General features: G+C 36.7%; 4 protein-coding genes, 1 non-coding gene and 1 pseudogene across 8 annotated transcripts; 1 reads left to right on the top strand and 5 right to left on the bottom strand.

Moving 5' to 3' along the window:
- Positions 1 to 118: 118 nt before the first annotated feature.
- On the bottom strand, positions 119 to 6244 carry LOC111282158 (coatomer subunit gamma-like). Of its 2 annotated transcripts, none has more exons than XM_022870134.2 (18): positions 6039 to 6244; positions 5497 to 5594; positions 5355 to 5405; positions 5059 to 5172; positions 4752 to 4952; positions 4542 to 4643; positions 3968 to 4075; positions 3652 to 3885; positions 3112 to 3362; positions 2843 to 3014; positions 2582 to 2737; positions 2427 to 2477; positions 2112 to 2252; positions 1840 to 2037; positions 1607 to 1738; positions 1348 to 1521; positions 785 to 1024; positions 119 to 620 (listed from the first exon to the last, which is right to left on the bottom strand). In XM_022870134.2, the coding sequence occupies exons 1-18, from the start codon at positions 6082 to 6084 to the stop codon at positions 426 to 428; spliced, it is 2664 nt and encodes an 887-aa protein (XP_022725869.2). In that variant the 5' UTR covers positions 6085 to 6244; the 3' UTR covers positions 119 to 425. The 2 variants fall into 2 exon arrangements, with proteins under 2 accessions (XP_022725869.2, XP_089617322.1); XM_089761196.1 differs by having other exon boundaries at positions 228 to 620; positions 3084 to 3362.
- Positions 6245 to 7241: 997 nt separating this feature from the next.
- On the bottom strand, positions 7242 to 11003 carry LOC111282237 (proline-rich receptor-like protein kinase PERK15). Of its 2 annotated transcripts, XM_089761197.1 has the most exons (9): positions 10963 to 11003; positions 9817 to 10758; positions 9162 to 9707; positions 8885 to 8971; positions 8730 to 8800; positions 8566 to 8642; positions 8325 to 8469; positions 8072 to 8233; positions 7242 to 7764 (listed from the first exon to the last, which is right to left on the bottom strand). In XM_089761197.1, exons 2-9 carry the CDS (start codon positions 10673 to 10675, stop codon positions 7498 to 7500), a joined length of 2214 nt encoding a protein of 737 aa, XP_089617323.1. In that variant the 5' UTR covers positions 10676 to 10758; positions 10963 to 11003; the 3' UTR covers positions 7242 to 7497. The 2 variants fall into 2 exon arrangements, with proteins under 2 accessions (XP_089617323.1, XP_089617324.1); XM_089761198.1 differs by lacking the exon at positions 10963 to 11003 and having other exon boundaries at positions 9817 to 10801.
- A 714-nt stretch (positions 11004 to 11717) lies between these two features.
- On the bottom strand, positions 11718 to 11791 carry TRNAT-AGU (transfer RNA threonine (anticodon AGU)). Its single transcript has one exon. It is a non-coding gene; the product is annotated as a tRNA-Thr (tRNA).
- Positions 11792 to 11956: 165 nt separating this feature from the next.
- Positions 11957 to 14762, top strand: LOC111283146 (ras-related protein Rab7-like). The gene is made up of 7 exons (XM_022871572.2): positions 11957 to 12230; positions 12478 to 12504; positions 12629 to 12728; positions 13364 to 13510; positions 13606 to 13686; positions 13774 to 13919; positions 14381 to 14762. The coding sequence occupies exons 1-7, from the start codon at positions 12178 to 12180 to the stop codon at positions 14445 to 14447; spliced, it is 621 nt and encodes a 206-aa protein (XP_022727307.1). The 5' UTR covers positions 11957 to 12177; the 3' UTR covers positions 14448 to 14762.
- A 666-nt stretch (positions 14763 to 15428) lies between these two features.
- On the bottom strand, positions 15429 to 21875 carry LOC111278026 (SWI/SNF complex subunit SWI3D-like; annotated as a pseudogene). Its single transcript, XR_016342353.1, has 9 exons — positions 21313 to 21875; positions 20005 to 20531; positions 18791 to 19456; positions 17956 to 18031; positions 17567 to 17657; positions 16777 to 17489; positions 16246 to 16429; positions 15705 to 16159; positions 15429 to 15565 (listed from the first exon to the last, which is right to left on the bottom strand). The product of XR_016342353.1 is annotated as an SWI/SNF complex subunit SWI3D-like (transcript).
- Positions 21876 to 22533: 658 nt separating this feature from the next.
- LOC111281666 (serine/threonine-protein kinase CDG1-like) lies at positions 22534 to 26874 on the bottom strand. Its single transcript, XM_089761516.1, has 9 exons — positions 26525 to 26874; positions 25525 to 25655; positions 25354 to 25451; positions 24623 to 25185; positions 24337 to 24500; positions 24048 to 24115; positions 23770 to 23905; positions 23371 to 23523; positions 22534 to 23219 (listed from the first exon to the last, which is right to left on the bottom strand). Exons 1-9 carry the CDS (start codon positions 26736 to 26738, stop codon positions 23172 to 23174), a joined length of 1575 nt encoding a protein of 524 aa, XP_089617642.1. The 5' UTR covers positions 26739 to 26874; the 3' UTR covers positions 22534 to 23171.
- Positions 26875 to 27213: the final 339 nt, after the last annotated feature.

Raw genomic sequence — 27213 nt, 5'->3', positions numbered from 1 at the left:
TATCGAGCGTTCAATATGACAAGAAAAAAAGCAACTGCACCTTAAAATTCATGATTAATAAAATCAAGCAAAGCTATGGATCCTATACTTAATCCAACAAAACAATTAGAAATAAAAAAAAAAAAAAGGGAATAAGGGGCATTGCAATTCTTTCTACAAGCTTTTCAAGATTCTACAGCCATTTAATTCCGATCTCATATAAAACAAGAACATCTATAGAAGCCGGATTAGAGGCAAAATTATAAATAAATAAATAAAAGAAAAGAAAAAGAAAAATGAATTGACAACCTAGCCACTTTCTACAGCCATTTAATTCCGATCTCATATAAAACCACAACATATATAGAAGCCGGATTAGAGGCAAAATTATAAAGAAAAAAAAAAGAAAAAAAAAAGAAAAAGAAAAAGAAAAATGAATTAACAACCTAGCCACTAGCTACAGTCTCATGAATGGCATCACTAACAGCTTCATCCTCAGATCTAACAGCAAGTTTCATTGCCACATCCTTTGGACCATCAATTCCAAATTGCAACCGCACAAGCACCTTGACATTGCCTATGTATACTCCAGATAGAAGACAGGTGTGTGATCTGGAATTGCTAGGCACAACCTCTGTGCCCTGGACACCAACAGAAAAAGACCATCCAATTACAATGGGAGTTGCAGTGTAAAAAAATGATATGGTACTTGACAGTCTAATGTAAGGCAGTTAAGATTAAGTGTAAACAGCATACCCATAGCAACAGCATTACAGAAAAACAAAAGAAAAACACTGGCACTTACCTCACAGGGTTGCATGCCAAGAAGATTTATGACAGCATTAACAGCCTCAGCCAGGCTATCCCTTGGGCCAAGTCCATATTCATCTACACGCTCAAAATCTGCACCTATGCTTTCCCATGCATTCCTGAAATTAGAGACACCCACCCTCAACATGTAATCAGCTGCAACAACTTCAAGCTCCTCCAGTTGGTACTCGTCCTCTACTCCATCATCCTCAGCCTCACCAGTACTTGGATCAACCTAGCAGAACCAATGCAAACATGAGATAGGAAAACCACCTAAAGTGTCCAGCTCATTATGGAAAACATACTCTCTATGGTGTATTAATGGAAGCTTAAACTCGCTCAATTCGTGCCAAAATGAAGGAGAGGGAGAGCAAATGAGATTTCTTTACAAAACATGCCATCATCCAGAATCAATTTAAACTTGTTGTGTGGTCTTCGCAAAATGTGCTATCATTCAGGACCAATTTAAACCTGATGTCTGGTCATTGCACATTCAAACAATGGAGAATTTTAACAAGCTACAGATTTTGCTTGAGCAAAAAAGGGAAGGAGCCATACCTCTTTTACGATGAACCTTAGCATATTTGAAAACTTTCCAACAGCTGGGACCCCCTCTGGCTTCTCAAATGCCACAAAGGTCTGTCCAGGTGAATCATATGGAAGTGATCTTAAAGGCTTTGAAGCTACTTCAGCAAATTCCTCAGCCTCTGAAGCATCCGCAATAACAGTGACCTGGTACCATGCAGATTAAGTTATCAAGATATTCTATCACAGGTTTTAAGTAATTTATAGATGCTTGGTGTGATTTGATTATTACATTCTCCAATAATTGCTCCGGAATGGTATTGGTGCAGTTGTACTGAAACACAGCATGACCATCAAAAATATGTTTGACCACATTAACTGCATATTCTGTTTCTGCTTCTGTCAGCTCCACAGGTGAAGAGGACTGGCCAATAAAAATTGGAAACAAGGCATTAGTAACCAAAATAGGAATAATGTCTAAATCATTATAAGCATGGAACACACAAGCAAAGTCAATGAAAGAACCTTGAAAAGCTTGCCAAAGTTTGAAAACTCAGGAATTGATGAAAGCAGCTTGTCATAAGCATCAACACTTGATGGAGGGCCAGCAAAAGGAGCACCAAGACCAATTGGCTTTTTACCTGGAGCTTTCTTCTCAGCAAGTGGCTGAGTCTTGACCTCCTTTGGGACAGAATTAATGTTAAAAGACTCTTTTGATGGCTCCTGTACCCAAATTAAACACATGACATCATGACCTTAAAAGTAGAAAAAAGTGCAATAGAAATTTAGAAACTTACATAATTCTTCAAACTGTTCTCCAAGTTCACCAGAGGGATATCTAGTGAACCAAAGAGAAACTCCTTTACATCTTCACCAGTTTGGAAAACTGCACCATCGCCACAAAGTGTATTAAGATAGAGTGTAGCCCTGTCACGAACCTACAATTAAAAGTCCTTAAATTATTGGAATATTAAGAAAAAAAAGCATATTTGAGTTTCCACAGCTTGGAAGTAAGAATGCAACAAAAATGAATAACAAATAAAGGGACAACAATGAATGCATAAGCATATAATACAATTGTACAAATGTGATGTTATTCAAAACAGACTGACCTCGTCATCATTATCAAAGAGACAGCGTCTTAAGAGAACAAATATGCGGGGCTGCAAAAGAGTAGCACAAGATTTTTGTGTTTAAATAGATAAGCAATGAGTAGCAGGTTGAGATTACTTCAGAAAAACGAAAGATAATAATTAAGATTTCATACCTTCAATGTATCAACCATAGCACCGAATTTTGCTAGGGTGCTCACTGCACCAGCACGGACAGTTGCGTTCTCAAGATGCACACGGTTGTAAATGTACCGTATATATTTGCTTGGATCTGAGGTTTTTGGGCCTTCAATCCCCAGAAAATGAAGTATCTATAAGACAATGTTGAGACAAATTTAATAGAAGTCAAAGGTGGGAGAAAAAAAAGTATAAAGAGCACAAAAGAGAAGATGCAAGATAATAAATGAAAGTGCTACCTGTGTGGAAAGATATGTGAATTCACAGTCTTCAATGAACTCACACAAATGAAGTAATCCACTCTCCTTTGCTTCAGGGATATCTCTGATTAGAATCACAATTGAATCTACAATGGCCTTTTTGTACTCAAATCCACCTTCTTCCCTTATAATATTGCTTAAGAAATTCATCCTGAAGACAACAATGGATATAAAGTTCTTTAAGGCAATAAAAAAGAAGCATTTACAGAAGCCTACTGACCAATAATGCAAAGCCAAGCATCCCTTACAAAGATCTGTGCTTCAATGGAAACTTTAAGCATAATGATCTTATGGCTTCCACAACGACAATTTTGAATTCATCGGCAATATCAGACATAAAGTTAGTTATCTGCTTCATCAGGCGATCCACACTTGACTCATTTCCAGTCTTGAGAAGGGTAGTGATAGCAAGTGTGGCAATGCTTCTATTTTGGTCAGAAATTAAACTCTCCATATCAATATTGCAGTTAGTGACAGCCATGGGATGAGTCATTGCAACCTGAAAAGATATTAAGTCACACCATCAGAATGCACAAATACATACATGCATCTGAATTAGAAAGAAACAACAATCATTTATGACTGAAATATAATTATATGTTTGTTAAACAATATAGTAACAGAAATTTCAACAAGCTCCATAAGCGTGTTTGAACTTCTGAAATCTGCAGAAGAAACTACCATAGCCCCTTCCAATAAAGTGTTTAGCTTTCATTTTCCTTGAACCAACAACATAGATATCTATATAATAGCATGATGTATTACTTAGCAAAGGAAAATAAATCAACCTTGTTCAAAGTACGAACTGCAGCAAATCTCAGCACTGGCTTAGAAGAGCTTAAAAAGAGCTGAAGAACTGTAATTGCCGGTGTCAATTCTCTGGTTGTCACACCACTGAGCTCTGTAATTGCTCTAGCAGTCTCAAAAATCACCATCTCAGCCTTATGGCGCAGACAGCCCTCAAGAAAGTCATAGAAAGGGCGATCCCCTGTTTGAGTGCTATTGGCTGATTCACGAATAACCTGCAGATTCACCAATTACTTCACAATGTTTATGAACAAAAAGGTTGGCAGAAGGGCGAAGATATTTAGAGATGGTGAGTACCTGACTAGTATAACGTATCAATAGGCACTGGGCTAAAGGAGAGCGGACACTTCCCCTAGTCAAACTACTAACCAGCTTATTTACAGCTAGTCTATCGTTTTGCCGTATCTGCCAGTATGAAAACACATAAATTCATCACAGTTGTGACTCAATTTAAAACTGAAAAGATCAATTTAATGATCATCACCCCAAATCCAACCATGCATATACACAGACATGCAAGCATGCGAAAGTACCATGGATTTTTACTGCATGCAATTACTGTACTTTCCTTTATTACATGCATTTTAACTACCACTTGCTGCAGATAAATCTATAAGTATTGTTCTACCTAGGATAACGAGCCAAGAATGCAATGTGTTAAAATCCAGTAAAAAGAAACCCACAAACTGCTAAAACTAGTCAGAAGAAATAAAAAACTTGAGAAGCTATGCGACTCAAGATATTTTCAAGGAAAACTCTTTATCTTCATAGACACAAGGCTTAAATCAGTTAAAGGTTGGGCTTGAATCAAGCAACTGGCTTCAACTACCAAATAAACTCCAAAGCTTTCCGAACAAGGAATGTAACATACCTGGTGGAGCAATGCCAGAGCATGAAACTGCACAAGGGCTGCTCTTGATTGAACAGCTTCTTGAACCTCATTACTCCATCTTTTCACAATCTCAGGGTTTGTCTGCCAAAATATTTATGAAATATCAACAAGTCATTAGAGTTTTGATAATTAGTTTCAAAACTATATATATATATATATAAAAAACCAACCCTAACGAAAAAGCATTACCTGCAGTAAGTGGATACCACTGACTAAGGCCGCACTTGCGACAACTGGATTTTTGTCAACAATTGCTTGTTTCAAGTATCTCTCTATCTGGGTCAGAAGAGTTCCATCTGTTATCCGACAAAGCACACGTATAGCATTTGCTCGATACATATCAGTCTTGCTAGTCATGTCCTTCATGAGAGAGCTTGTGACAATAATAACCTATTGTCAACAAGAATAAGGATTAATTGGTATCTAAATTTTCAGACATGTTTGCACACAAACAAAAAAGTTATGCAACAAGCATGGAAATTTCAAGATATATAACCTCATCTGCTGATGGAGATAGCTCCTTTATCATCACATATACCATTCTCCTCAAACCTATATCCTTTGATTGGAAGAGCTTTGTCACAGAAAAGAAGACTTCTGTGGCTTCAACCTATCCATATAACACCAGAAAATAATCATTCAACAAGGGAAATTTTCATCACAATACAGCACATTTCCTTCAATATACATACTAAAGTAGAAACCCATTCAACAGACATCAGTTCTAATTTAACAAACTGAAAAAGAAAAGAAAAATGGATCTAATCTTTGCCGGAACAAAGAAAAACTAACCTTAGTGAACATTTCTCCTTGGTTCAGTAGATAAAGAAGCTTTGTGATAACCTACACAAAGAATTTATAAACAAACATTCACTATAAAATGAAAACACAAACAGACAAAATAGAAAATCAAGATAGCTTAAAAAGCAGAAACCTGAGAGCATCTTCGAGGATCAAGCTGAGGGTCATTGAAAACCCTACCTTCTTGAAGAACCGCACCCTTCTCAATCCCCAAAAATGGAGAGTAGTCCGCTGTTTAACAAACGAAAGTACAAAATTAACAATTAAAAAACCTTCTCCAAACACCTAAAAAGCTAGAAGAATTCAACAACAATACATACAGAACTCGATGCTAGAATATACATAAAGTCTCGAGATCCACATCTCTACACAAATCAACTAAAATTAAACGCATCCATTGAAACTAACAATATACATTGCCCTTTCAGGAACAGAAAATCTAGTGGAGCAAGAGTATGGGTCAGATCAACTAGAAGTAAATGAAATTCCACTAAAACTAACCGTAATCACTCGAAATTAGATCTATCGATCACACAATGCATCTCTAAATGAATCAAAAGCCGAACAGATCTAGAAGCTCAAACCTAAGATTTACGATTAATTAAACACGAAAAGAAGAATCAATAAGAAAAGAGTGAAATAAAATGGACTGAAGAAAATGAGAATTGAATTTACCTTCATCGTCGATATCGTCGTCCTTCTTCACCAAAGTCTGTGCCATCGCAAATTCAAATTTTGAATCTACGAGATCTAAGGTGATTTTATATAATTTCTCTTAGGTTTTATATTTGCAGGCGAGTGAGTCTTCCCCTCTGTATCTCTTCTCTCTCGCTCGCTCGCTCTCTCTCTTCTGTACTCTTAACGCATTGGTTTTTCAAAACGGGGGCTTAGAACTTTGAAAGGCGGTTGAAAAAAGAGGGTGGAGATCTGGTGGATCTGGTAATATTTGCAATCAGTGTTGATGTTGGTTGAGTAATAGAAATACGCCACGTCAAGGAAATTAATAGTAGTTGAATTACGGAAGTGCCCCTGGTTGTTATGATTAGTTAACTGTCAGGAGGTAGATCCATTGGCGGGAAAACGATGTTTGTTACCGGTGACTGTGAGTTTGTTTAAATGACTGGAATGTCCTCACATATTTTAAGTATGGTATTTTATTTATTTTCAATTTCAATATTGAAAATGTCTCCCCATTTAATGGGCTATGAAGATTGGAGCACCAAAAAATTTTTAGAAATTGTTTCATAAAAAAAATATCAAACTTGAAAAAATAATGCAGGAAAAGATTTCTTAAACTCTCGATTAGTGCATTTTATATATAAAAATTAATAAATTAATAAATTAATTAAAATACTTTTTAAAAAAAACATACAATTGAAGAAATCTAACATAAAATTAGATTAAAATTTCATATACTTTAGGATTTTATGATTTTTTTTCTTATTATTGAAATAAAGTCTTGTTGATCACATTCTCGATTTCTTTTAGATTTAAATGAGCGAAAAATAAGAGTAATTTTTTAATTTTAAAATTCAACTTTAAATATGATTTTATAAGCAATTCAGCATCCATGCAAGGAACCGAGTCAACTCGGCATTCATGCAAGGAATCAACTGAGTCAATTCAATCCTATATAACTCAGCAGTCATGCAAGTCTGAGGAGCTAACTGAGACAACTCAGTTGCATGCAAACGACCATCTCAACGGCGAGAAGCCATGATGCCATACAAAGTTAAGGCGGTCATCAAACTTCCAAAAAAATCCAAAAATCAGCCAGCACAAAAGTCAAGAATAGACAGCTAATTGATTCAAATCAGTTGACTGTCAAATTGCTAAAGGGGTATTTTTGTTTCAATTGTATTCTGTCATATACGAGATTATGTTTTACTTGTACAAAATTATCTTTGACCATTCATATTCCAAATCTTTTATGTATGAACAATGTAATTAAATAGAATGACTATAACTCACCTTGAATAGAGTGTTCATTTCATCTATTTGTTGAGTTTTTATAAAAGCATGGTATCTCTGTCACATTTTAACGCGGGGAAAGTGAAGAAAATGTCTGAACTTTCAGTAAAGGGGTTGGTTTTGATATCCCTTACGTATTATTCTTGATGAATTTCGAGTTTACTTAAGGTTGCCTTCGGCTCATAGTCCCACTTGAGTCACTGCTAGAGGGAGAAGGATTGAGCCCGTACTCACTCGTGTCGCCAAAGTTGCAGCTTCCAATTTCTAGGCTGTCCAATGCCAGTTTCCTGAAATTCTTCATGTCTGCACTATATGAACTAGAATCATAGTCATTGCTGCCACTCGTGGAGCTGAACCTTGAACTTTGGCCTGGTCTCATATCCTCATTTAGGTAATCCAATGAAACATCATCTTCCAGTGCACGCACAATCTGTTTCAGGCATATAAATATATATAAATTCATCAATATCTACCCATGTTCAGAATTTTGTGAAGCATTTCAAATCTCCAATACATGTGGTTGGTGAATAAGACCAAAGAACTGCTTGATAATTTATAATTGAAGAAGCATTACTTATATATAATGTGTTAGGTAGCAAATCCTATTCAGGGGAAATAAGGTGCTTAAACATGCAATCTTTTGATTCACTTCCAAAGAACCTGAAAGTTAACAAGATCTAGCTAGGACCATAATTGTGCTTGAAAAAATTTCCTAACAAGATTTAGGATTCATATACCTGTCGCATTTTCGGCCGCCTTCTAGCAGAATGCCTAACACATGCAGCAGCACATGCAACCAGGCGTGCCATCTCATGGCGGACAAAATTGTTTTCCAGGCGCGGATCCACCAATTGACTTAAGTTTCCATTCTCCATTGCACTTGCGCATAAGGGTCTAGCCTGTTAATGAATGTATAGTTGAATTTTTCCGTGTCAGCATCTGGTGTATCAAGACATTAAACTTATATATTAAAAAGGAGACACTTCGCACCCACTCTACTAAGCTCTCGTCCATATCTGAGGTCAGGTCTAAAGGCCGACGTCCAGTTATCAATTCCAAGAGCACAACACCAAAGGAGAAAACATCAGATTTATCTGTCAGCTTGCCACTGGATGCGTATTCAGGAGCTAAGTAACTGCATTTGTTGATTATAAGAAAATTCATCAAAATTACTCTAATCAGATATAACCAAAAGCTTGTGGATTCAAAGTATTGAACCAATTTTCCTCACCCAAATGTTCCCATGACACGAGTTGAGACATGAGTATTGTCATCTTGAGTAAGTTTAGCCAACCCGAAATCTGCCACCTGCAGGTTCGCAATTCAATATACATTTCGAATAAGCTGAAACAAACAAAACAAATCCAATCAATTTATTTCAAGGTTGTAACATACCTTGGCTTCAAAACTGAAATCGAGAAGGATATTGGCGGATTTGATGTCCCTATGAATGATGCGAGGGTGGCCTGTGTTTCCTCAAATGGATTATAAAAGAAAAGGAAGGAATGTGGAATAGAGAGTTTACTAATGCTATATAAAATTATACTTACAATCTTCATGCAAGTATGCAAGGCCTTTGGCTGCTCCCAGAGCAATTTTGAGCCTAGTAGGCCAGTCCATGGTCGGAAGACCTTTCTCTGCAATCAAACAATGATAGCATAAGATATGACCAGTTACACCTCTAGCATATATAATGTAAGCTTGACTCATCTCTAGTCTATCAAAGAATCTTATTTGATGGTCTTTTTATCTGAATCACAGAATCCATAGGTGAGTAATTAGAGTTGTGGCCAAAAAGTGTAATATCATCGTTATCCCTTTGCATACCCTGAAGGTGGAATTCAAGAGTTTTATTAGGCACAAATTCATAGACCAACATCTTTTTATCTCCTGCCATGGAATACCCAACAAGAGACACGAGATGACGATGATGGACACGACTGATAATCTCAACTTCAGCTTGAAATTCACGTTCACCCTGTCCGCTACCAGATTTGAGACTCTTAACAGCTACTTCTTTGCCGTTGGGCAAAACTCCTTTGTGGACAAACCCAAACCCACCTTGACCCAACAAGTTAGCTTGAGAGAACCCATGAGTTGCGACTGCTAGCTCTTCATAGGTGAAAGGGCTTTGGTTGAGCCCTAAAGGCGATGGATATGCGTGTGGCAAAGTTGGACCATGTAAATTGGAGCTCATTTCACTAGAAGATGGTGTTTGCCCTTGTGGTGATGGTGTTTGTTGCCATCCTCCACGACCTGCATTTCCACCACGAGGCGATGGTAAATTAATGACAAGGTGATCATTAGCTTGGTACCTCTTGTTCATTTGTCCTGCTTGGGCTAGGCTTGAGGCATTTCCATATCTAACACCACCTATAAATTAATGCATTATTAATCAAAAAGCATGATTTTTTAGAAAGATCACAGTAACATTTTTCTCGTATTACAAGGGATTACAATTAGTTTCTTGAAATATACTTACCTTGTGGTGGCGTAGAATTATTGTAATATTGCATATGATTATCAGACTTCTTTTTCTTTCTGTTGCATGTAGCAATAATGAGCGCTATAATGAGAGTAAACAACAAAACAACGCCAACTGAAACACCTATTATAATTGGCAAAGACTGCGATGATGAGGTATCCGATTCTGATTCACTCACAATATTAGTAGATGATGGTGGAGGTGACAGTCTTGGCGAGGAAGAAAGAGTTGATGAGCTATTTTCGGATGTCAACTTTGGTGGTGGTGGTGGTGATGATGATGATGATAGAGTAGGATTAGTTGTGGCAGCATTATTTTGATTGCTGCCATTATTATTAGATGGAGATGGTGGTGACGATTCTGATGATGACGAAGGTGGTGTTGGTGGTGATGATGATTCTGATGATGAAGAAGGTGTTGTTGGTGAGGATGATGACGAGGGTGGTGTTGGTGGCGATGTTGATGACGAAAGTGGTGTTGGTGGCGATGATGATGACGTTGGTGGTGGTGGTGATGACGAAGGTGGTGGTGGTGGTGATGACGAGGGTGGTGTTGGTGGTGGTGGTGATGGTGATGATGAGGGTGGTGGTGGTGGTGATGGTGATGGTGATGATGATGATGAGGGTGGTGGTGGTGGTGTTGGTGTTGGTGTTGGTGGTGGTGGTGGTGTTGGTGAAGAAGATAAAGATGAAGGAGGTGGAGATGACTTTGACTCTTCCGGGGGTGGTGACGATTTTGGTGGTGGAGGTGAAGCTGAATGTGGTGGCGGTGGCGACGGCGGCGATTTATCTGTCGATGATGGAGGTGGTGATGAACTAGATGGTGAAGGTGGAGAACCTTCTGGGGAAGAAGCCATTTGGGGTATTTCCGACGAAGGTTATCCTTAAAAGGTGCCAGAAAAACCCCTCCTCTCCTCCTAACGATGCCTTTCAAACACCTCTGCAATGAAACATTCGACAAAGAAATTAGATAGAAAGTAAAAGAAAACAATAACAATCCTATCAACAATCATCAATCTTGATTACAACTGCGCATACCATAGGCTTAGCCATGAAGAAAAAAATATATATAGGAAAAAATTGCTGTTAGCCAATGCATTGGAAAATAATGAGAAAAATGAGAAAGAAAAGAAAAATAGAGTACCTGTAGGAGAAAGGTAAGAGGATTCTCAAAGTGAAAGGAACAGGAAGAGAGTTTTTTTGCTAGGTAATAGCTTCATCAAACATTCTGAGAACCATGAGTTTCCTTTTTTTAGCTGAATCATCTCCGAATCTCCATTTTAAGTTCTAATTTTAAGATTTTTTTTGTTATTTCTTTTCGGCCAATGTCTATATAAGTTGTTTAATTGACAGCACAAATTTAATGTAAAGCAGTGAAAGGTACAGGCGATTAATTTATATAAGTTGATTTAATTAATTAAAATTTTCTTTTAACGAAAAAAATTTTAAATTTAAATTTTTTTATGATTATTTATTGAAATCATTTCCAATATTAATTTATAATTATTTATTTTAAATTATCATATTAAATATATTTTATTTTAATTTAAAAAACTGTATATTATATTTGGAATTAAAAAAAAAAAAAGATTAATTTATGCTGTTTCTTATACTCGGTCTATTCTCTTATACTATAGAGTTAGTTATGCCATTTTTACTTATACAATGGCCCAACAAATTAATTTCTATTTTTTTTTTTTTGGATAAATGGTTTTCATTAAATCAAAGAAGCATGAAATGGCAAGTGATTTTTGTCAATATTTGTCTCCTTACATTGATAAAAATGGCCACCGACTCCCTTGAACAACCATATATTTACTAATATATTTGGAATGACAATGGCATACAACGGCTAATGGGGAGGGAAAAAGAGGGGAAAATTGGCTAAATATTAAATGTTGCTCTCGTTGAGAGTCGAACTCAAGACCTCCCGCTTACTAAACGGGTGCTCTAACCAACTGAGCTACGAGAGCTAGTTGAAAAGCATTCGTCACTCTAATATTTTCTAACAATTACAAACAAATCAACCGAAGCAACACTCCCGTTAAACGGAACAGCAGTCCAAGCTACGGAAAATTTCCGGCCCATATACTTGAAAAACCCAAACTATAAATACGAAGATGCCAGTTACAGGTCAGTCCGGTATTTCCACGACTTGGAAGAGAGAGGGAAAAAAAAAAAAAGAAAAAGGAGTAGAAGAAACTTTGCAAAAAACGCTAGAAAGTTCGGCCAATTTTCCTACCGAATTTTCTCTTTGCAGACAAACAAGTGCACGAGCACCTCAGTCACTCTCTTTCTTTCTAGATATAGAAAATTTTTCTTCATCTATAGATCCGCCGTTTCTTTAGTGTTTCTTACGATGCCGTCTCGCCGTAGAACCCTCTTGAAGGTCATCATCCTCGGCGATAGCGGGTTAGTTAGTTTCTTTTTCTTAAACCTGTCCGTATATTTATCCGTATAGATTCGTATGTATTTTTCTTTTCCGAAAATTCGTTTCTAGGGTTTTCCGTACGGATCTCTCGATTCGAATTACTGGTCTTGTTTGTCATAATGCTCTAGCTAATTTCGCCTGTGATTTTCTTTAGAATTTTTATTATTGTTTTTTTTTTTTTTTTTTGTAATTCAATGCCTATGATTGTGATTGATCTGTGATTTGCAGGGTAGGGAAGACGTCTTTGATGAATCAGTATCCTGCAGCAGTCGTTTTTTTTTAATTATTAAAAAAATTGAAGTCGTATTTACTTATTAATTCATTGTAATTATTATCACTACGAGTTATGGTTTTGTTTGCCTTTACATTTTGCTTTTAGATATGTAAATAAGAAGTTTAGCAATCAGTATAAGGCGACGATTGGGGCTGATTTTTTGACAAAGGAAGTGCAGTTTGAGGATAGGCTTTTCACCTTACAGGTTAGATTTCATACTGAGCTTTATATTTGATTTATTACAGAGTTAATATCGATTTTTTCTTGTGCTCAAATACAAGCATTTTGACATTTTGAATATCTTGATTCAGCTGTTGGTTTTTTTTTTTTTTTTGGGAATTTAATTTCTCATGCTGAGTATGGTGTGTTTTGGACGAAGAAGAGGCTTGGTTTTTATCTCTAGCTCATGAACCAAGCTTAGCTTTGATGGAATAGAGCTTAACCATGATTTCTTAATTACATTTAAGATCTGTAACAAATGCATCTTACTTTGCACTATGATCTCATTAATTCAGAACTGCCAGTGACGACCCTTTTCTATTCATTGAAAAGCTCGTAGATGGTTTCTTTTTCTCTAGTTATATTGTTGACGAGGTGCAAATTTGTGATGATTGACTAGGGAATTATGTTTTTCCACTCATCGATTGGACTTAGGTTGATCACTGCATGAATTTTGTCTTCATCAATCAGGGTTTATCATATTAGGCAACCTTATGGACCACCGTTGGGCGTTTATCTAGCAAATTGTAGCATTACATTCTAAAGAGATTCAGGTCTTGTTTTAGCTTTTTTTAGTGGCCACTTTGCTTGAAATGCATCAACATTATTTTCTTTTCCCAGATCTGGGATACTGCTGGGCAGGAAAGATTCCAGAGCCTAGGTGTCGCTTTCTACCGTGGTGCTGATTGCTGTGTCCTTGTGTATGATGTCAACTCAATAAAATCATTTGACAACCTTAACAACTGGAGAGAAGAGTTTCTTATTCAGGTATGTATTCTGAACTGAATTCTGCTGAAAACCATCAAACCAACTCTCCGGGATTTATTCAGTAGAGAAATGATGATTTCAGAAATCTCTTGCAGGCAAGCCCTTCAGATCCAGAGAATTTCCCATTTGTTGTTTTGGGAAACAAAGTTGATGTGGATGGTGGAAACAGTAGAGTGGTATGTCTTTTTTCTCCCTCTGCAGTGGCTTTACATACTCTTTCTTTCTACAAAGATACAATTATCTGCTTATTGTGGACTCTCTAGGTGTCTGAGAAAAAGGCTCGAGCATGGTGTGCCTCAAAAGGAAATATTCCATATTTTGAGACATCAGCCAAGGAGGGAGTTAATGTGGAAGAAGCTTTTCAATGCATAGCAAAGAATGCCCTAAAGAGTGAGGAAGAGGAAGAAATGTAAGTTAAAAATCATAAACAGTTCTATTCCTGCAAATGTATACATTCCTAGTTAATTTTTAATTATGGAAAAAACCTTAAGCTGCACTTTAGTAGTGTTTGCTGTAACACAAATTAGTTGCTGCATATAGAAATGCAATTCGATAGCTGAATGAACAAACTCCAGTGGCAGCAGCTGAAAGCATAACTGCGTCTTAAATTTGCTCTGCAATTTTAGGTTATCTCATGCGATATTCAATTATTGCAAATTATGAAGTGAATTTTCTTTTTGGTAACTGAGAATTAGCAATATTTGCAATCAATATTTATTTTTGAGGACCCATACTGAAAGTTGTTAACAGCTTGGGTTCTGAAATTATTTTTCAATAGTTTTATTTCATTTGTTTTTGTATTGTCTGACTTACACTTAATTTCTTTCTTTTTTTTCTCATGTTCTTATGGTGGATATTTTGTTCCTGAAGATACTTGCCTGACACCATTGACGTTGCAAGCAGCAGCCACTCAAGGTCAACTGGATGTGAATGTTGAAATATATTATGTGATTTTTTTCTGGTTCAGTAAAATTTATCATTTAAGTGTTACGAATGATTTGGCATTCCCAACCATTTTTATGGATTCATATCGGGGCTACGCTGTACAATTAGTGTTTGTGTGAGAAACAAAATGGTCTGTTAATGCTTTCGTTGGATTTAGTTGTCTGGTGCCTGTGTAATGTTCAAGTTCCTCATTCGTTCAACATTCTTGTATTTAGCTTAGCGCTACCCAAGTATTGTCTGGCTAGTAGACTTGATATTATGATTGTGGGGCACTTCAAATTTCAAACTAGGATTGTTTTTTGATTTATGTTTTATTTTTGTTTGACATAAAAACGTTACCATATGAATTGTTATCTCTGACACAATCTGATTTTCAGAAATCAATGTTGCAGTTTGCAGTTGTCGCATTTCCATATTTGCATATCACATTAGAGGAAGCAGAAATGCTTGGTGATCAGCGATTTTGGGTTACAACATATGCCTAATAAGAGAACATGTCAAACTTGATTGAAGCTGATTGATTAACCAAAGATTTCCTATCTACATCTTGCTTGCAAAATCGTAGCAGTTTATATCTTCGTCCCTTGTGATTTTGACTAGCTTTTTCTAAGCGTCGCCAAAATACAGCTCAGATATAACCCCTTCTGAGTATTACACTAAGAAGCCATTGCGATTCATGGTCTAAAAGTTAATGAAAACAGGAAGCTACTTATCTAGAAAAACAACAGAGAAGAGGGAGCTCCAATCCAAAGATTTACGTCATTTATAACATTAAAACATCTCTGTCCGTTTATAAATAGAATACACCGGTTGCATCTGCCAGACTTGCACCTTAAGATGCCCAAGAATTTGGTAAGGTTATGGATGATTGATTTGCACCACCTAATTTCATCATTGAGTACCCATAGTATTAAACTACCAACAAGCCTTACAAAAATACGAACACAGAAGAAAATTCCAAGTTAGAAGGCTCAAACCATTTTGACTAGAATAGGATTGAAGGGAGAGCAATAGCCATCTGCTCCTTCCTCCTAGGACAATGAGATGCCAGCTTCACATCTAATGTAAGGCAGTGGTTTCCAGATTGCTCAGAGATAATCAATGCTGTGGCTGGAATTAGCAAATGAAAAACATCAAAATGAATTTGCTATTAATTCAGCCGAGTAAAATCTCAAGTTCTTAAAAGCACCCAAAATGACTGGCAACACTAACAAGAACAAAAACCACAAGTACAAAAAGAGGCACTCACCTGGTAACTCTACCCTCATGACAGATGGCTGTCGTCTAAGAATGGATGAAAAATACTATCGACAAGTAAATTTGAATAGACTACTTTGTTCCAACTGAAGAAAGATTGTCCTCACTAGCAGGTCGAATTGAGCTTCCTGCAACTGTTGTGGATACAAATGGGTTGGAAGGGGTAGGTTCCATAGGCCCCATGAGTCTCGACATTGGCGGCCTTGGGGCTGTCATGCTCATAGGAGGCCTTGCAACTGAATTTGCAAAGTTAGTTGCAATTCTATTTGCAGTATTTGATGGTGGCATTGCTCTAGAGGAGGAAGCTGGCAAGCCCAGTCGAGCAGCAATTATCTGTGCTCGCTCATGGTAAAGCCTCTGTCTTGACCTGTCCAATTGCTCCTTCACCCTCATCATGACACCCTCCATTTCATTGAAGAAATCTAATTTGGCTTCCATCTTATGTAACTGCATTGAATTAAAGCCTCCAAAAACTTAGATTTAGCTCCAGTTGGATATAGAAGGAGACTCCCTGGATTTTGCAACTAAATTACCTGCTTTTCTATTAATGATGTGGTAAGCTGTAGTATTTGGTCCTCTTCCTGGTCTGCCAGAAGTTTTGCCTTCACTGCTGCAGCTGAGAGTGCTGTAACGGCAGCACGCTTTAATTATCAATGTTATTATCACCTTTTCTCTTTGTAGAGTCACAGTTCTCGTTTTTACCTTCTTTAATCTTGTCTGCAAAGAACAATAAGATAAAGGAGACAATATAAAAATGAAGTAAGCATTTTGCCAGCTGGTGGTTCTTATAATATATTGTTTATATTTTACTGAACATTATAAAACCATTCCTATGTATCAAGGCTCAATTTTCCAAGCTAATCTGCATAAAGCCAAGAAAAATTATGTTTAACCTTATAGAACCAAGCATTGCTTCTGGCGCACCGTACATATTTCAAATCAGACTTGTTAAATATTTCAACAAATTCCCATAAGATATTAACTAGCATTTTCAGTAAAGCTGGTTTCTGTTATGGTGACGTCCAAACTATAAACAAGACATTTATAGAAGAAAAAGAAGAAACCTGTGGTTGCTCCATTTTCATTTATTGAATTTGATGTGACTGGTTGCTGGGGCTCACTCCTTTCTGATGGTTGTGAATCAGACACCAATTCAACATCATTTGATGCCTCTGTTGGCTGAGCAGACTCCCCACCAGAACTTGATTTAACAGGTTGTTGCTCATTCTTTGCTCTGGATGGAGAAGAGGAAACTGTCTCTAGATTTTCTAATGCCTCTGCTGGTTCAGATAGATCGCGCACTGGCTTTGATGCAGCTGCATCACAAGGCTCATTCTTTTCCAATGGAATAGAATCGGACATATCTACTTCCTTCACTGCCTCTGGAGGCTCAGAAAGCTCTTCAGCTGAGGTTTCCTTCCCCCCAGTCTCCCCCAGAGAACTTGGTAGAACTTGGGATGCGAAGTTATCTGATTCCCTCACTACACTTGGTTGATGATCCTTTGATTGATCAATAATGCTGGATTCATTCAAATTAGCCTTTTTAACTTCCTCGTTAGTTGCAAAAGTGCCTGGCTCTTTTTTATCGTTGGATAGATCATTGGGGGAAGGTGATGTCACCTTTTCTTTAGGAAGAGAAACTTTAGCCTTCTGGTCCCCATGGTTGCGAAATGAACTTTTCTGATCCAAAACTGGAGTGAACTTATCCTCCTTGAGGCTTTTGTCTTCTGAGATTTTGACATTCTGAGCATCCCAATTACCCTTCTCATTGACAACACTGTGTGTCTCTAACTGACATCAGATAACATTCACAAATTGCTAAGCAAAATATAATCTTGAAATACGTTAGCATACCTCTCAGAACCTGTTGCTTCCTTCTTGTCATCAGGTGGATCTTCCAAAAGACAGCAGTTCCTTGCAGCCAGTTGAATGCTGGGAGAATTACCTGTGGAAGTCTAATCTTCATTATTACTTGATTGATTGACTTTATCTATTTTAGTTAAGTCTCTCATTTTTAGAATAAGGAGTGATTTGGGTAATTACACCAAATCCATTAGATATTTTTCTATTATGTGTAGAGAGTAAATTACTCATTTGATTAGCTGTTTTAATCCATGAAAATCTTGGGTTTTAAGGCTGAGAATATTTAGTCTTTAGCCTATATATTTTTATGCAATTCTAGTATTGTAATTAGAAAAATATAGAAGAATAAAATAGTTTTATTCTAGAGATTTCTTCACTACCAGATAACGATTTCAATGAACTCTGGGCTGAAGCAGCAGCAATGTTGGGTCCAACCAGACGTGCAAAGAACCCTGCCTGCAGATGGAGCAACCTTTGGTTGTAATATATCACCAATGAAAACACACAGGAAAAGGTTGAATGGTGGAATAAGTCAAGCAAAAACATTTTCAAGAGAAAAGTTGCAAAGTTTAATGAAGCAAATTTTTGTATGCAGAAGTGATGATGATTGTTCATAAAGTAAGCATGAGCATGTAATAGGTTAATAAAGGACTTCGAATAGCATAGCAATCATTTAAGAGGATGAGGAAAAATGGCCATGAAAAAACTATTGCCAATGGGAAGAAAAGCAAAATGCCATTAAACAGCATCTTGTAGTTTGGTCATTTATTTGATCACCAAGCTTCGAGGTTGGGAAATTCTAAATGTTAGTCCAAATATGCTCAGTGCCAATTTCATGAAAAATAATTACCAACAGTCACCTAAATAGAATCGAAAGACTAGTTTAATTGTTTCTTTAGCAGCTGAAGAAGTCAGGTTAAATGGTATAAGTACAATCACATCAAGTCATGTCCTCAACCCTTTCCAATCAACACATTTTAACTTTGAAGTACATCATCAAAACAAAACTTTTTCATAGGAAGCAAACTTGATAAAGCCCTTTAAAATTATTCTAAAAGCACAAATAAATGATTCCCTGATAATTGTTAGGATAAGAAGATTATTTCAGAAGCCATGTACAAAATGGATAAATTTAGAACGTTAAATGAACTCAGTTTTCCCTTCAAATACATCAATTAATAAAACCTCAATTATGCACTTACATGTTCAACTTACCAATGCCATGACAGGATTTCCTACATCAGCAAATGAGAGTGTGCTTTCAGATGTTAAATTATATCCAACAGCTTCAAATGCCTCCCTTAGAGCCATAATTGCACAATTTTCAGTTATGTCTTGTCCATTTTTTGCTACTTTGGTTTCTTCTGACTTTGATGTTTCCGGTCCACCTTTTACACCAGTTCCAGTTTCAGGTTTCGACATTTCCTCACCAGCCCTCACTTCTTTTTCATCTTCATGTTTTGAAGTTTCCATTGGTGTAGTCTGGGCCTGATCCTCTTGGGAAGTAGTCTTACTCTCTGTTGTTTCAGGGACATCTTTAGGGACAGATGTTTCATCACTCATTACAGCAGGTCCAGCGGTTTCTTTGGAATCAAGGTCTAAGTTATCATCAGAATTAAAGAATAGATCCTCAATAGGCATTTGAATAAAGTGCCGTATGCATTGTGCTTTTGTTTTTGTAGCAACATGCTCTGCAATCTCATTCCAATTTTCTTTATAAAGTTCTAGTGCCTCAAGGAGAAGGAGGGTTTCCTGATCTGTCCACTTGCCGCTACTCAGACCAGGGGCCTCAGCAGGTTCCATGAGAATAAAATCTGAAGAAGACATGCCAGAGCCAAACTTCCCATTGTTAAAGCAATTGGTACGTAAGTCAAAATCTGCCTGTCAAATACAAGCATAATTAGCATCATAAAGAAATGGAACAATAAGTCAATAAATAAAGAAAAACCAATTTACTAAATTAGTTATATTTTCCATTGTGATCATTCTATTTGCAAAAAGCTTCAAAGATCATTGCCTTATTGTTGTAAGTAGTGCATCAAGCATTAAACAGATTGTGCAGGTGGTGCAAACCATTTATGTTGATTTCTTATTTGCTGAACACCTGCTTATATAACAGTTGGACAAGGAGTGGTAGCTAAAAAGGTTTGAGGATTTCCTTATAACTTGGCTAGAGCAGAATATGTCATATAAATAGATCTTGTTGACGAAGAATTCCCTCTTACTCTCTTAGAAATATAAGACTTGCGAAAAAATGAGCAAAATATATATACAAACATACATATATAAATTCAACCCAGGCAAAATTGAAACATTGACTACCACCATAAGGAACACTCAGACAGACATGACTAGTGCAGTTATTTTTCTTTTCCTAGTGCACTAAATAATTTGAGGTTCAGACAATTATTTATTAGCCAATAACTAACCTGCTTCTGGCAATGGTAGCGCTTCCGAGGGCAATCAGCTGAACAAAAGTTGCAATGGTACTCAACAGATGGCCCCTCAGGTCTCACCAAGTCCTCAGAAATTGCAGACTCTCGAAGAAACCTAGATGGTACAGATGGAGTTGAAAGGTTAGGTCCGGTAACAACTTGTGGACGTGATTCAATTGCCTCAAAGTGAAACAATTTTTCAAGCAAAGAATCCTTTTTGGCCATCTGATCCCCATCAGCATTGGGCACAGCAGAACCAACTGGAGGGAATGGATGAAAGTTAATCAAACCCCAGTAGTCCAGGAACTCCAATACCTCCTGCCTTGCATCCAAGTCACCAACTTCAAGATCTGCCAGGTCTTTCAACTCAATCAGTGCACCTGGATTTGCATGAAATTTCTTCATAATACAGTTTCGTATATCCATGTACACATCATGGGTACGCATTGGGGATTTCCCATTAAAGAAAGAAGGCAAGACATGCTCCTCCAGATGGTGAACTTTTGTCCATGAAAACCATCCTGTGAGAACAAAGAGTGGATGAATACAAAAATTGACAACAGGAGGAAACACTAAAGAATCTAATGGTTCATTGTCATCTCCTTCAATCTTTACAGCATCAAAATAAGAGGCTTCCAATGAAGCCAATTTATTTAGAACCGTAGTTTGCACTCTGCTAATGAAACTAAGATCAACATTCTCTTGCAAGGTTGACAATCAGTGAGCACAAGAAACAGGATGAATACTTATTATCATTTCCTTGTGAAAAACCATAATTATCAGGAATTACAACAGGATTAACATTTTCACATTCCCTCCATTTTGAATCTCTCACTTTTTTTTATCAAACAAGTGGCAATCCTTAAACTGCATTGACATTTCAAATGCAAAGAAACATGGTAAAACCCTCATATGCTTTTCCTGGTAGCCAAGTGAAAAACAACCAATAAATCGATTCCAAATGCAAAATAATAAGGGTTTTATCGTAGCATTCGTATTATCATGTAGAAACAAATAAAGAAAGAAAACTCCCAATTTAACAATTCAAAAAAAATTAAAAATTAATTTTTTTTTCTTGTTTTCCACTTAATTAAGACAGAATTTTCAATTCAAACTGCATTGAACTCCTAAATCAACATAAAACAAAATAAAAAATCCACATGCTTTCTCCAATTCACTAGCCCCCAGAAAAGAAATTCACCTCACTAAAGTTGCAAAAGAAAAGCTTCAACTTTCCATCCCTTTCCTCCCCATTTTCCCATCAACCAAACAACGAAAAAGAAAAGAAAAAGAAAAACTCACCGCATTGATTAGGAACCACATGCGCATTATTGTCACGAGATTTAACAGCCTCAAGCTCAGCCTCAATATTCGATTCTAAAGCCTCCCACTCTTCACTTGCCTTATTAAATTCGTCCAAATCTTCAGCTTTTACACTCTCTTTTACCAAACTCGTCTCCTCGAGCTTCGCGCGACCCGATCCTGAACCGAAACCCAAGGCTAGGTTTCCTCTAGGCGCCCCTTGGCGAGCCCTAGTTAAAGGACCGTAATGGTTGATCGGAGAGTGGGAGATCAAGTTTGACTTCTCTCGAGTAACCCGTTTCGACGGAGTTAATGAAGAGCTCGATCCGTAAAGGGAATTAGCTTTTCTATTCTGTGCTCCAGCTCGACGGCGCGTTGATGCCGGCTCCGGCTCGGCTGAGCTCTGCCCCGCCGGTGAGATTCCTGCGTCCCGGCGTCTCCTCCATCACGGGTCGGGCGGGTTGGTTTTCTGGAAAAGGGTTTTCAGTGGTTCCAGTGTGAACATTGTTGCGGTGTGAATTTGAGATTTTACTATCGCCAGGGTTGGGTTTTGTTTCTTCCACGGATAACAAAAGCGTTTTCCCTAATTAAATGAAAATTGACAATCGTGTTTGGTTGCGGTTCACGATAAATGATAGAACATTAATTTGATGGTTAATCCAAACCGTTGAATGATCATCTACCTTAAGATCTATTAAAATGTCAAACTGTACAACTTTTTACTTATTGGAATATCTTAACACGGTGTGAATGGCTACACTAGATAGCTCCCTTCCAACAGTTTTCAGGGTTTTTTTTTTCCTTTTATCCTTTATTTATGTTTTTTTGGCAAAGCTTTTAAATTTATTTAATTTTTCTTATAGAAATTAGGTAAAGGAGTTATTCTATTATTAATAATTATAAAAACGGATTATTCTGTCAGGAATTTTTTTTTTTTTGCAAAGATCAGATTTTTTTTAAAAAAAATAATTTTTTGTTTAAATTATTACAAATATGAAATATTAAATTTTATATATTCTTGTAAAATATTAAAATTTATATATTTATATAATATTTTATATAAAAATTATATATAACAAAAAATTAAAAATTATAATTTTTTATTTTATTAAATTCATATATAATTATTATTTAAATTTTAAATCTCATTATTTTTTTTATCATATTCATATACTATATCTATATCGTGTTCTAAATTGCAAATTCTAATTTTAACCCATTCCAACTGAGGTGGAATGTGTTAATGCCATTTTGGAATCGAAACATGTTTATAACCGTGGCTGTAATAGACGAGAAGAACAGAAAATGCTACAATTTGATACCAGAATATCAATGCTTTTAGGATCGATTTTTGTGTTTTGGAGAGAAGATCTTTCACAGCTGTAAGAAGAACTTCTGCTTCACTTAAAAGAACCATTACATGGTATCTCGTGAAGCGAAGGAGGCAGACAGGATTCATTTCCCACAGCTGCTCTGTCCAGCATTTTCACTTGGAAATCAATGAAATCAATGACCAGTACAACTCTCAAGTTATCTATGAGGTAAACAGAGGCACTCTATTAGTGTAGTGAAGCACCATGGCTGTTATAAAAGCAGACGAAATCAAGAAATGGGCAAAGGAGATTCTATTTGCTAAAAAGAAATATAAGCTCGAGAAACTACTGAATAACTCCGCCACCATTGATAGAAGAGACAAGTTTCAGGTTAGTTTACGAGATAAATGTTTGTGGCTGCTCTGTATCGGTTATACGAACCTCCCCTCTCATTTAGAATTACAATTACTCAGCATATAAGAGTTCTCTCCTTTTTTTTCCAGAATTCATACAAACAACAATAGACAAACTCTATTTTATTGTGATTCAAGACTGAATTATTGCACGCTGATCACCTCGAACCTCAGCCAAGACCTGCCAAAATTGCAGAATGAATTATACTATGGTGACAGAGATGTAATCATGAATTGCAGGGGAGGAAAAACAAGAACAGGTCTCGTTTTAGTTTCTTCTGAAGCACGTAATTTTTATTTTTAATCACGCGAATACAAGATGAAAATCTTACCTCGCTTATGGAAGGCCTGCAACCTGAATCATTCTTCAGACAGAGCAAAGCCGCACGAGCCATATAATGAACAACCCTTGAATGATCATCCTTATCTGCCAATCTGGGGTCCATCAATTGAGTGACTGAACCACTCTCTAGAAGTGGCAGCGCCTGCATTACAATGCCGAAAGTGTCAATGTGGTCCTAATCAAACACCTTCCTGTTTCCAAATTTAACTTGAAATACTACAAGCTTCCTTTATTTATACTTAATGTACATTCTAGATGTCCAAAAACTTCCAGGAATGCATATCTGCCTATGCATAACAGTACATTAATGCATAAACATTTTCACTTTGAAACTCCTTAAAACAGTTTAAAATGTTGCCACAGGAAGGAAGTTGTGCAGACATCTTACCCAATCTATCAAGGATTGACCCTTGCTTTCATTTGGAACGCAATTGGCAACCTTTCCAGTAATAAGCTCCACAAGAAACAATCCATAGCCACGTACATCCACATAAAGCCGCTCGTCTTTTCCTGGGTTTGGGCATCTTCTCCCACCAAATAGGTTCATGACAAGGATGTAAGTAGCACAAATATTGTGACATGGCAGATATTGGAAATTCCAATATAAGAAGCTGAAACTGGGTGCTTTAATTCAAGCTGAAAATCATATTAAGAAAGTTTGCTTACTTGACTGTTGAATTCCCATTACAGGGAACATCATCCTTGAGCCACTTGGCTGTTATAAAATGGCTTAGCTTGAATATGATGTACAAAACCACAAGTCAGTTAGCATGGAAAACTGTAGTACAAAAATTTAGAGAAATCTGGCCCCAAATTTGAAGAAAATTTATTGAAAGAATTGCACATTCTACTCAAGTCGTCGTAAGTTGATTGTAGAGATTTTCATTTTTTATTTTCACATGAACATAAATTCAGTCTTTAAGTTGTGACCCGAGACATAGTTCTATGTACTTACCATCACCGAGTAACCATGAGAATAGAAAACGTTAGATGAACAGACAGACTGGTGAACAATTGACCCATCAGGACATTCTTCGTGAAGATAGCGCAAGCTGTCACCTATTTCCATAGCAGTATTCCACCTTGCTCTCCAAGGTAGGTTACTAGCCGATGTATCACCTGGAGAATATTTAAACAGTTTAAGAATGTTTTGGTCTAAAGCAGTAGAGTCCAAAAAGTGAAAAGTAAATCCAAGAAGTTGACAAAAGTTGGGGGAGAAACAAGGGAGAAAGGTATCTTACATTCCAAGTTCATTGCAACACTATTCAAACATGAAAATTCGGATATGAGTAATCTGTTTGTACCAGTGCAGCAATATCCGATCATGTTCATGATATTGCGATGGCGTACCCGGGAAAGGATCGTAAGCATTGACCAAAATCGTTCATCATCTTGAAAAGATTTGACTATAACAAGTGCATTCTGCAATACTCCTTCATAAATTTTTAATATTTCGCTATCAAAAAGAATATCAGTGAAACCATTAGTAATCTCTTCAATTTCACTGAGAGAAAATTTTCGAGGAAAACCGGCTCTCCATTGCAACGGATACCAACAAGAACCATGTGAAGGTGGAGATATTGATGTTTCCCCTTCCTCAACAACATCCGGATTTCCATTTTTCAGATCATTCAGGGGTTGATTTTCAGGGCAAGTTTCACCATCAGCTCTTTCACAATTTGCAGAAGAGTAGTCAGGCTTGGGAGCTCTTGATGGCATCAATGTGGCAACATCTTTTCCTTTCATTACTGCTATATTGCATTCCACACGCCCGTATATAAAAAATTTGTGCTTCTTTAAGTGACTGTCAAGTATATCACAACACATATCAATACTTTTACAGTTTGAGAATGTGTATGCATTAAAATGCAAAACAAAAGTAATGGAGTACAAAACAGGATGATTGTTGTTAAATGCAAATAATACAAAGGATTTTCCATTTTAGCCTTTAAAGGATCAGGGGCATGAGTACCTGTCTAGAACAATCCATCGTGTATTAGAGTTTTGTGCTTCTTCGAGTGTTATTTTTGTAGGAGATATTCCTGCTGCAAGTTTGACCTCCAACTTCACCTGGTCATTACAATGTTTTAGAGTAGATGCCAGTAAAATCCCGTTGCTACAGATAAAAATGAGATTCGCCTACCTCATTTCTTTTACATTGTCGACAGAATGGCTGGAGGTTGGCCTGGAATTGTTCCCTTTTTCTCTCAATTTCTTCTCCAAGCTCTCTAGGATTCACTTCTGCATGTCCGGATGAAATCTCCAACTTTTCCACTGCAATGCAACACCTGTGTATTTAGCATGCCCGCTATGGACATAGCTGAATTATTAACCCATAATATTCTGCAGGCTACGGCTCTGACAACTAATTTTCCTGTAGAACTTGAGGTTGGATTCCTCCTTCCATGATAATATTGAGTATCAAAAGGATTGGAACAATTAATACCAGTTCATGACACTGCTTGTCCATATAATACACAGATGTAAAATAAGATGCCAATTATACTAAGCAGTTTGAACCTAGTTTTCAGAAAATCTTTCTCAGCCTGAAGAAGTCTAGAGCTATTATTATCAAATTTAAGTCCAGCAATTGAACAACCCTGATCTCTTATATATATAGGCCTGGATATCAATGGCAAGCCGGATGCTTAACTTTTACTCCTGTTTTATTTTTCAGTCTTCAATATGCAATTAAACCTTTGAGACTATGATATATAGAGAGCACTTGTAACATTGTACTTCACTATAGTTACGTTATTAATTTTTTTTATACAAATGAGACTTCTGTTTAATTATGAGAAAAGTTATTGTAGATGCTGGGATTTGAATACCATCCAGCATCTGACTATGAGAACTGAGTTAAATTTTGGGTTCAGTACATTGTTAAATTTACTGTCAACTGATTAGGAGAAACAATTCAAGAACTCATGTTTAATGTATCAATACTCATAGGTTTTGCATAACAAATTGGCTTTCAGGTGAGTAATTTTCCTCTAAAATTTAAGTTTCGTCTATGGATTATATCACCTTGCCTATCACATTTACATATTAACTGCTTATTAGAAAAGAGCATCTTTGAGCAATCCTTTCTATTCAATCAGAGTAGCAAAAGGAGAAAGTTTGTGGGAAATAAAAAAGCTCACATATTCCAGACATTCTGATCCCTATGTTAATTGGAAAGCAAGAAGAGTTCTTCTTTACTATATCATCTATAACTCCGATGGCAATCACGGTGTCTTTCGGACGAACAACGTGTTTAAGAGCCCAGTCAAGCGCACCCGCCATTCCTTTGTTTCTTTTAGCATCCATCACAACTATCACACTCTCTCTTGCGACTGAATCCGTTTGAGACACCATTTTTTTCTCTTTGTTGATAGCTTTGTGCTTGTCAATCTGAATACAAGTAATGAAGGAAATGGCTTTGGTCTTGAGAATTGCTACATTGACGGTTTCTAAATATCCATTGACGACTGGAACAAGGTTGTAGTTTAGGCAAAATCGCTGCTCACAATGCTGTAGCTCAATGGGATATTCTTTATATTTCTATTTAATCTTGTCTTTTCCTTATTTTATATTAATTCTACCTTGGAGAATGTCATGCAACAAAACAATTGATGTGCTTAAGATGGTGTCTTGGTGTTCTAAGGACAAACTGGCGCATGAAAACAAAACATTTCTTGTTTGTTTGTTGTATTAATAATTCCTTTTCATTTTTATACCATAAAAAAAAAAAATTACTTTGGTGTAAGGGCAAATCATATCCCAAGTTTGCAATATTGCCAACAAAACGGTAAGGTAAATAGAGATAGAATACATTTTAAACATAGTCAAA

Source organism: Durio zibethinus, chromosome 5 (assembly GCF_047325235.1).
Source record: "Durio zibethinus cultivar Kanyao isolate XHJ-2024 chromosome 5, ASM4732523v1, whole genome shotgun sequence".
NCBI classification, from domain to species: Eukaryota; Viridiplantae; Streptophyta; class Magnoliopsida; order Malvales; family Malvaceae; genus Durio; species Durio zibethinus.
This window is presented reverse-complemented; position numbering and strand designations above follow the sequence as displayed.

Bases quoted from the DNA above. Each gene is read 5' to 3' on its own strand.
- LOC111282158 (XM_022870134.2), bottom strand. From the start codon at position 6,084: ATGGCACAGACTTTGGTGAAGAAGGACGACGATATCGACGATGAAG. The intron at 4,953-5,058 runs GTTATATATCTT...TGTTGACAATAG, and splicing joins TATCTCCATCAGCAGATGAG to GTTATTATTGTCACAAGCTC. The intron at 2,478-2,581 runs GTATGAAATCTT...ACTCTTTTGCAG, and splicing joins CTATGGTTGATACATTGAAG to CCCCGCATATTTGTTCTCTT.
- LOC111282237 (XM_089761197.1), bottom strand. From the start codon at position 10,675: ATGGCTTCTTCCCCAGAAGGTTCTCCACCTTCACCATCTAGTTCATCA. The intron at 8,801-8,884 runs GTAAGTATAATT...GAGGAAACACAG, and splicing joins TGCATACTTGCATGAAGATT to GCCACCCTCGCATCATTCAT. The intron at 8,643-8,729 runs GTATGTTACAAC...GCGAACCTGCAG, and splicing joins ATTTCAGTTTTGAAGCCAAG to GTGGCAGATTTCGGGTTGGC.
- LOC111283146 (XM_022871572.2), top strand. From the start codon at position 12,178: ATGCCGTCTCGCCGTAGAACCCTCTTGAAGGTCATCATCCTCGGCGAT. The intron at 13,511-13,605 runs GTATGTATTCTG...AATCTCTTGCAG, and splicing joins GAGAAGAGTTTCTTATTCAG to GCAAGCCCTTCAGATCCAGA. The intron at 13,920-14,380 runs GTAAGTTAAAAA...TTGTTCCTGAAG, and splicing joins AGTGAGGAAGAGGAAGAAAT to ATACTTGCCTGACACCATTG.
- LOC111281666 (XM_089761516.1), bottom strand. From the start codon at position 26,738: ATGGTGTCTCAAACGGATTCAGTCGCAAGAGAGAGTGTGATAGTTGTG. The intron at 25,452-25,524 runs GTAGGCGAATCT...TGTAATGACCAG, and splicing joins GACAATGTAAAAGAAATGAG to GTGAAGTTGGAGGTCAAACT. The intron at 23,906-24,047 runs GTAAGCAAACTT...TGGTGGGAGAAG, and splicing joins AATGGGAATTCAACAGTCAA to ATGCCCAAACCCAGGAAAAG.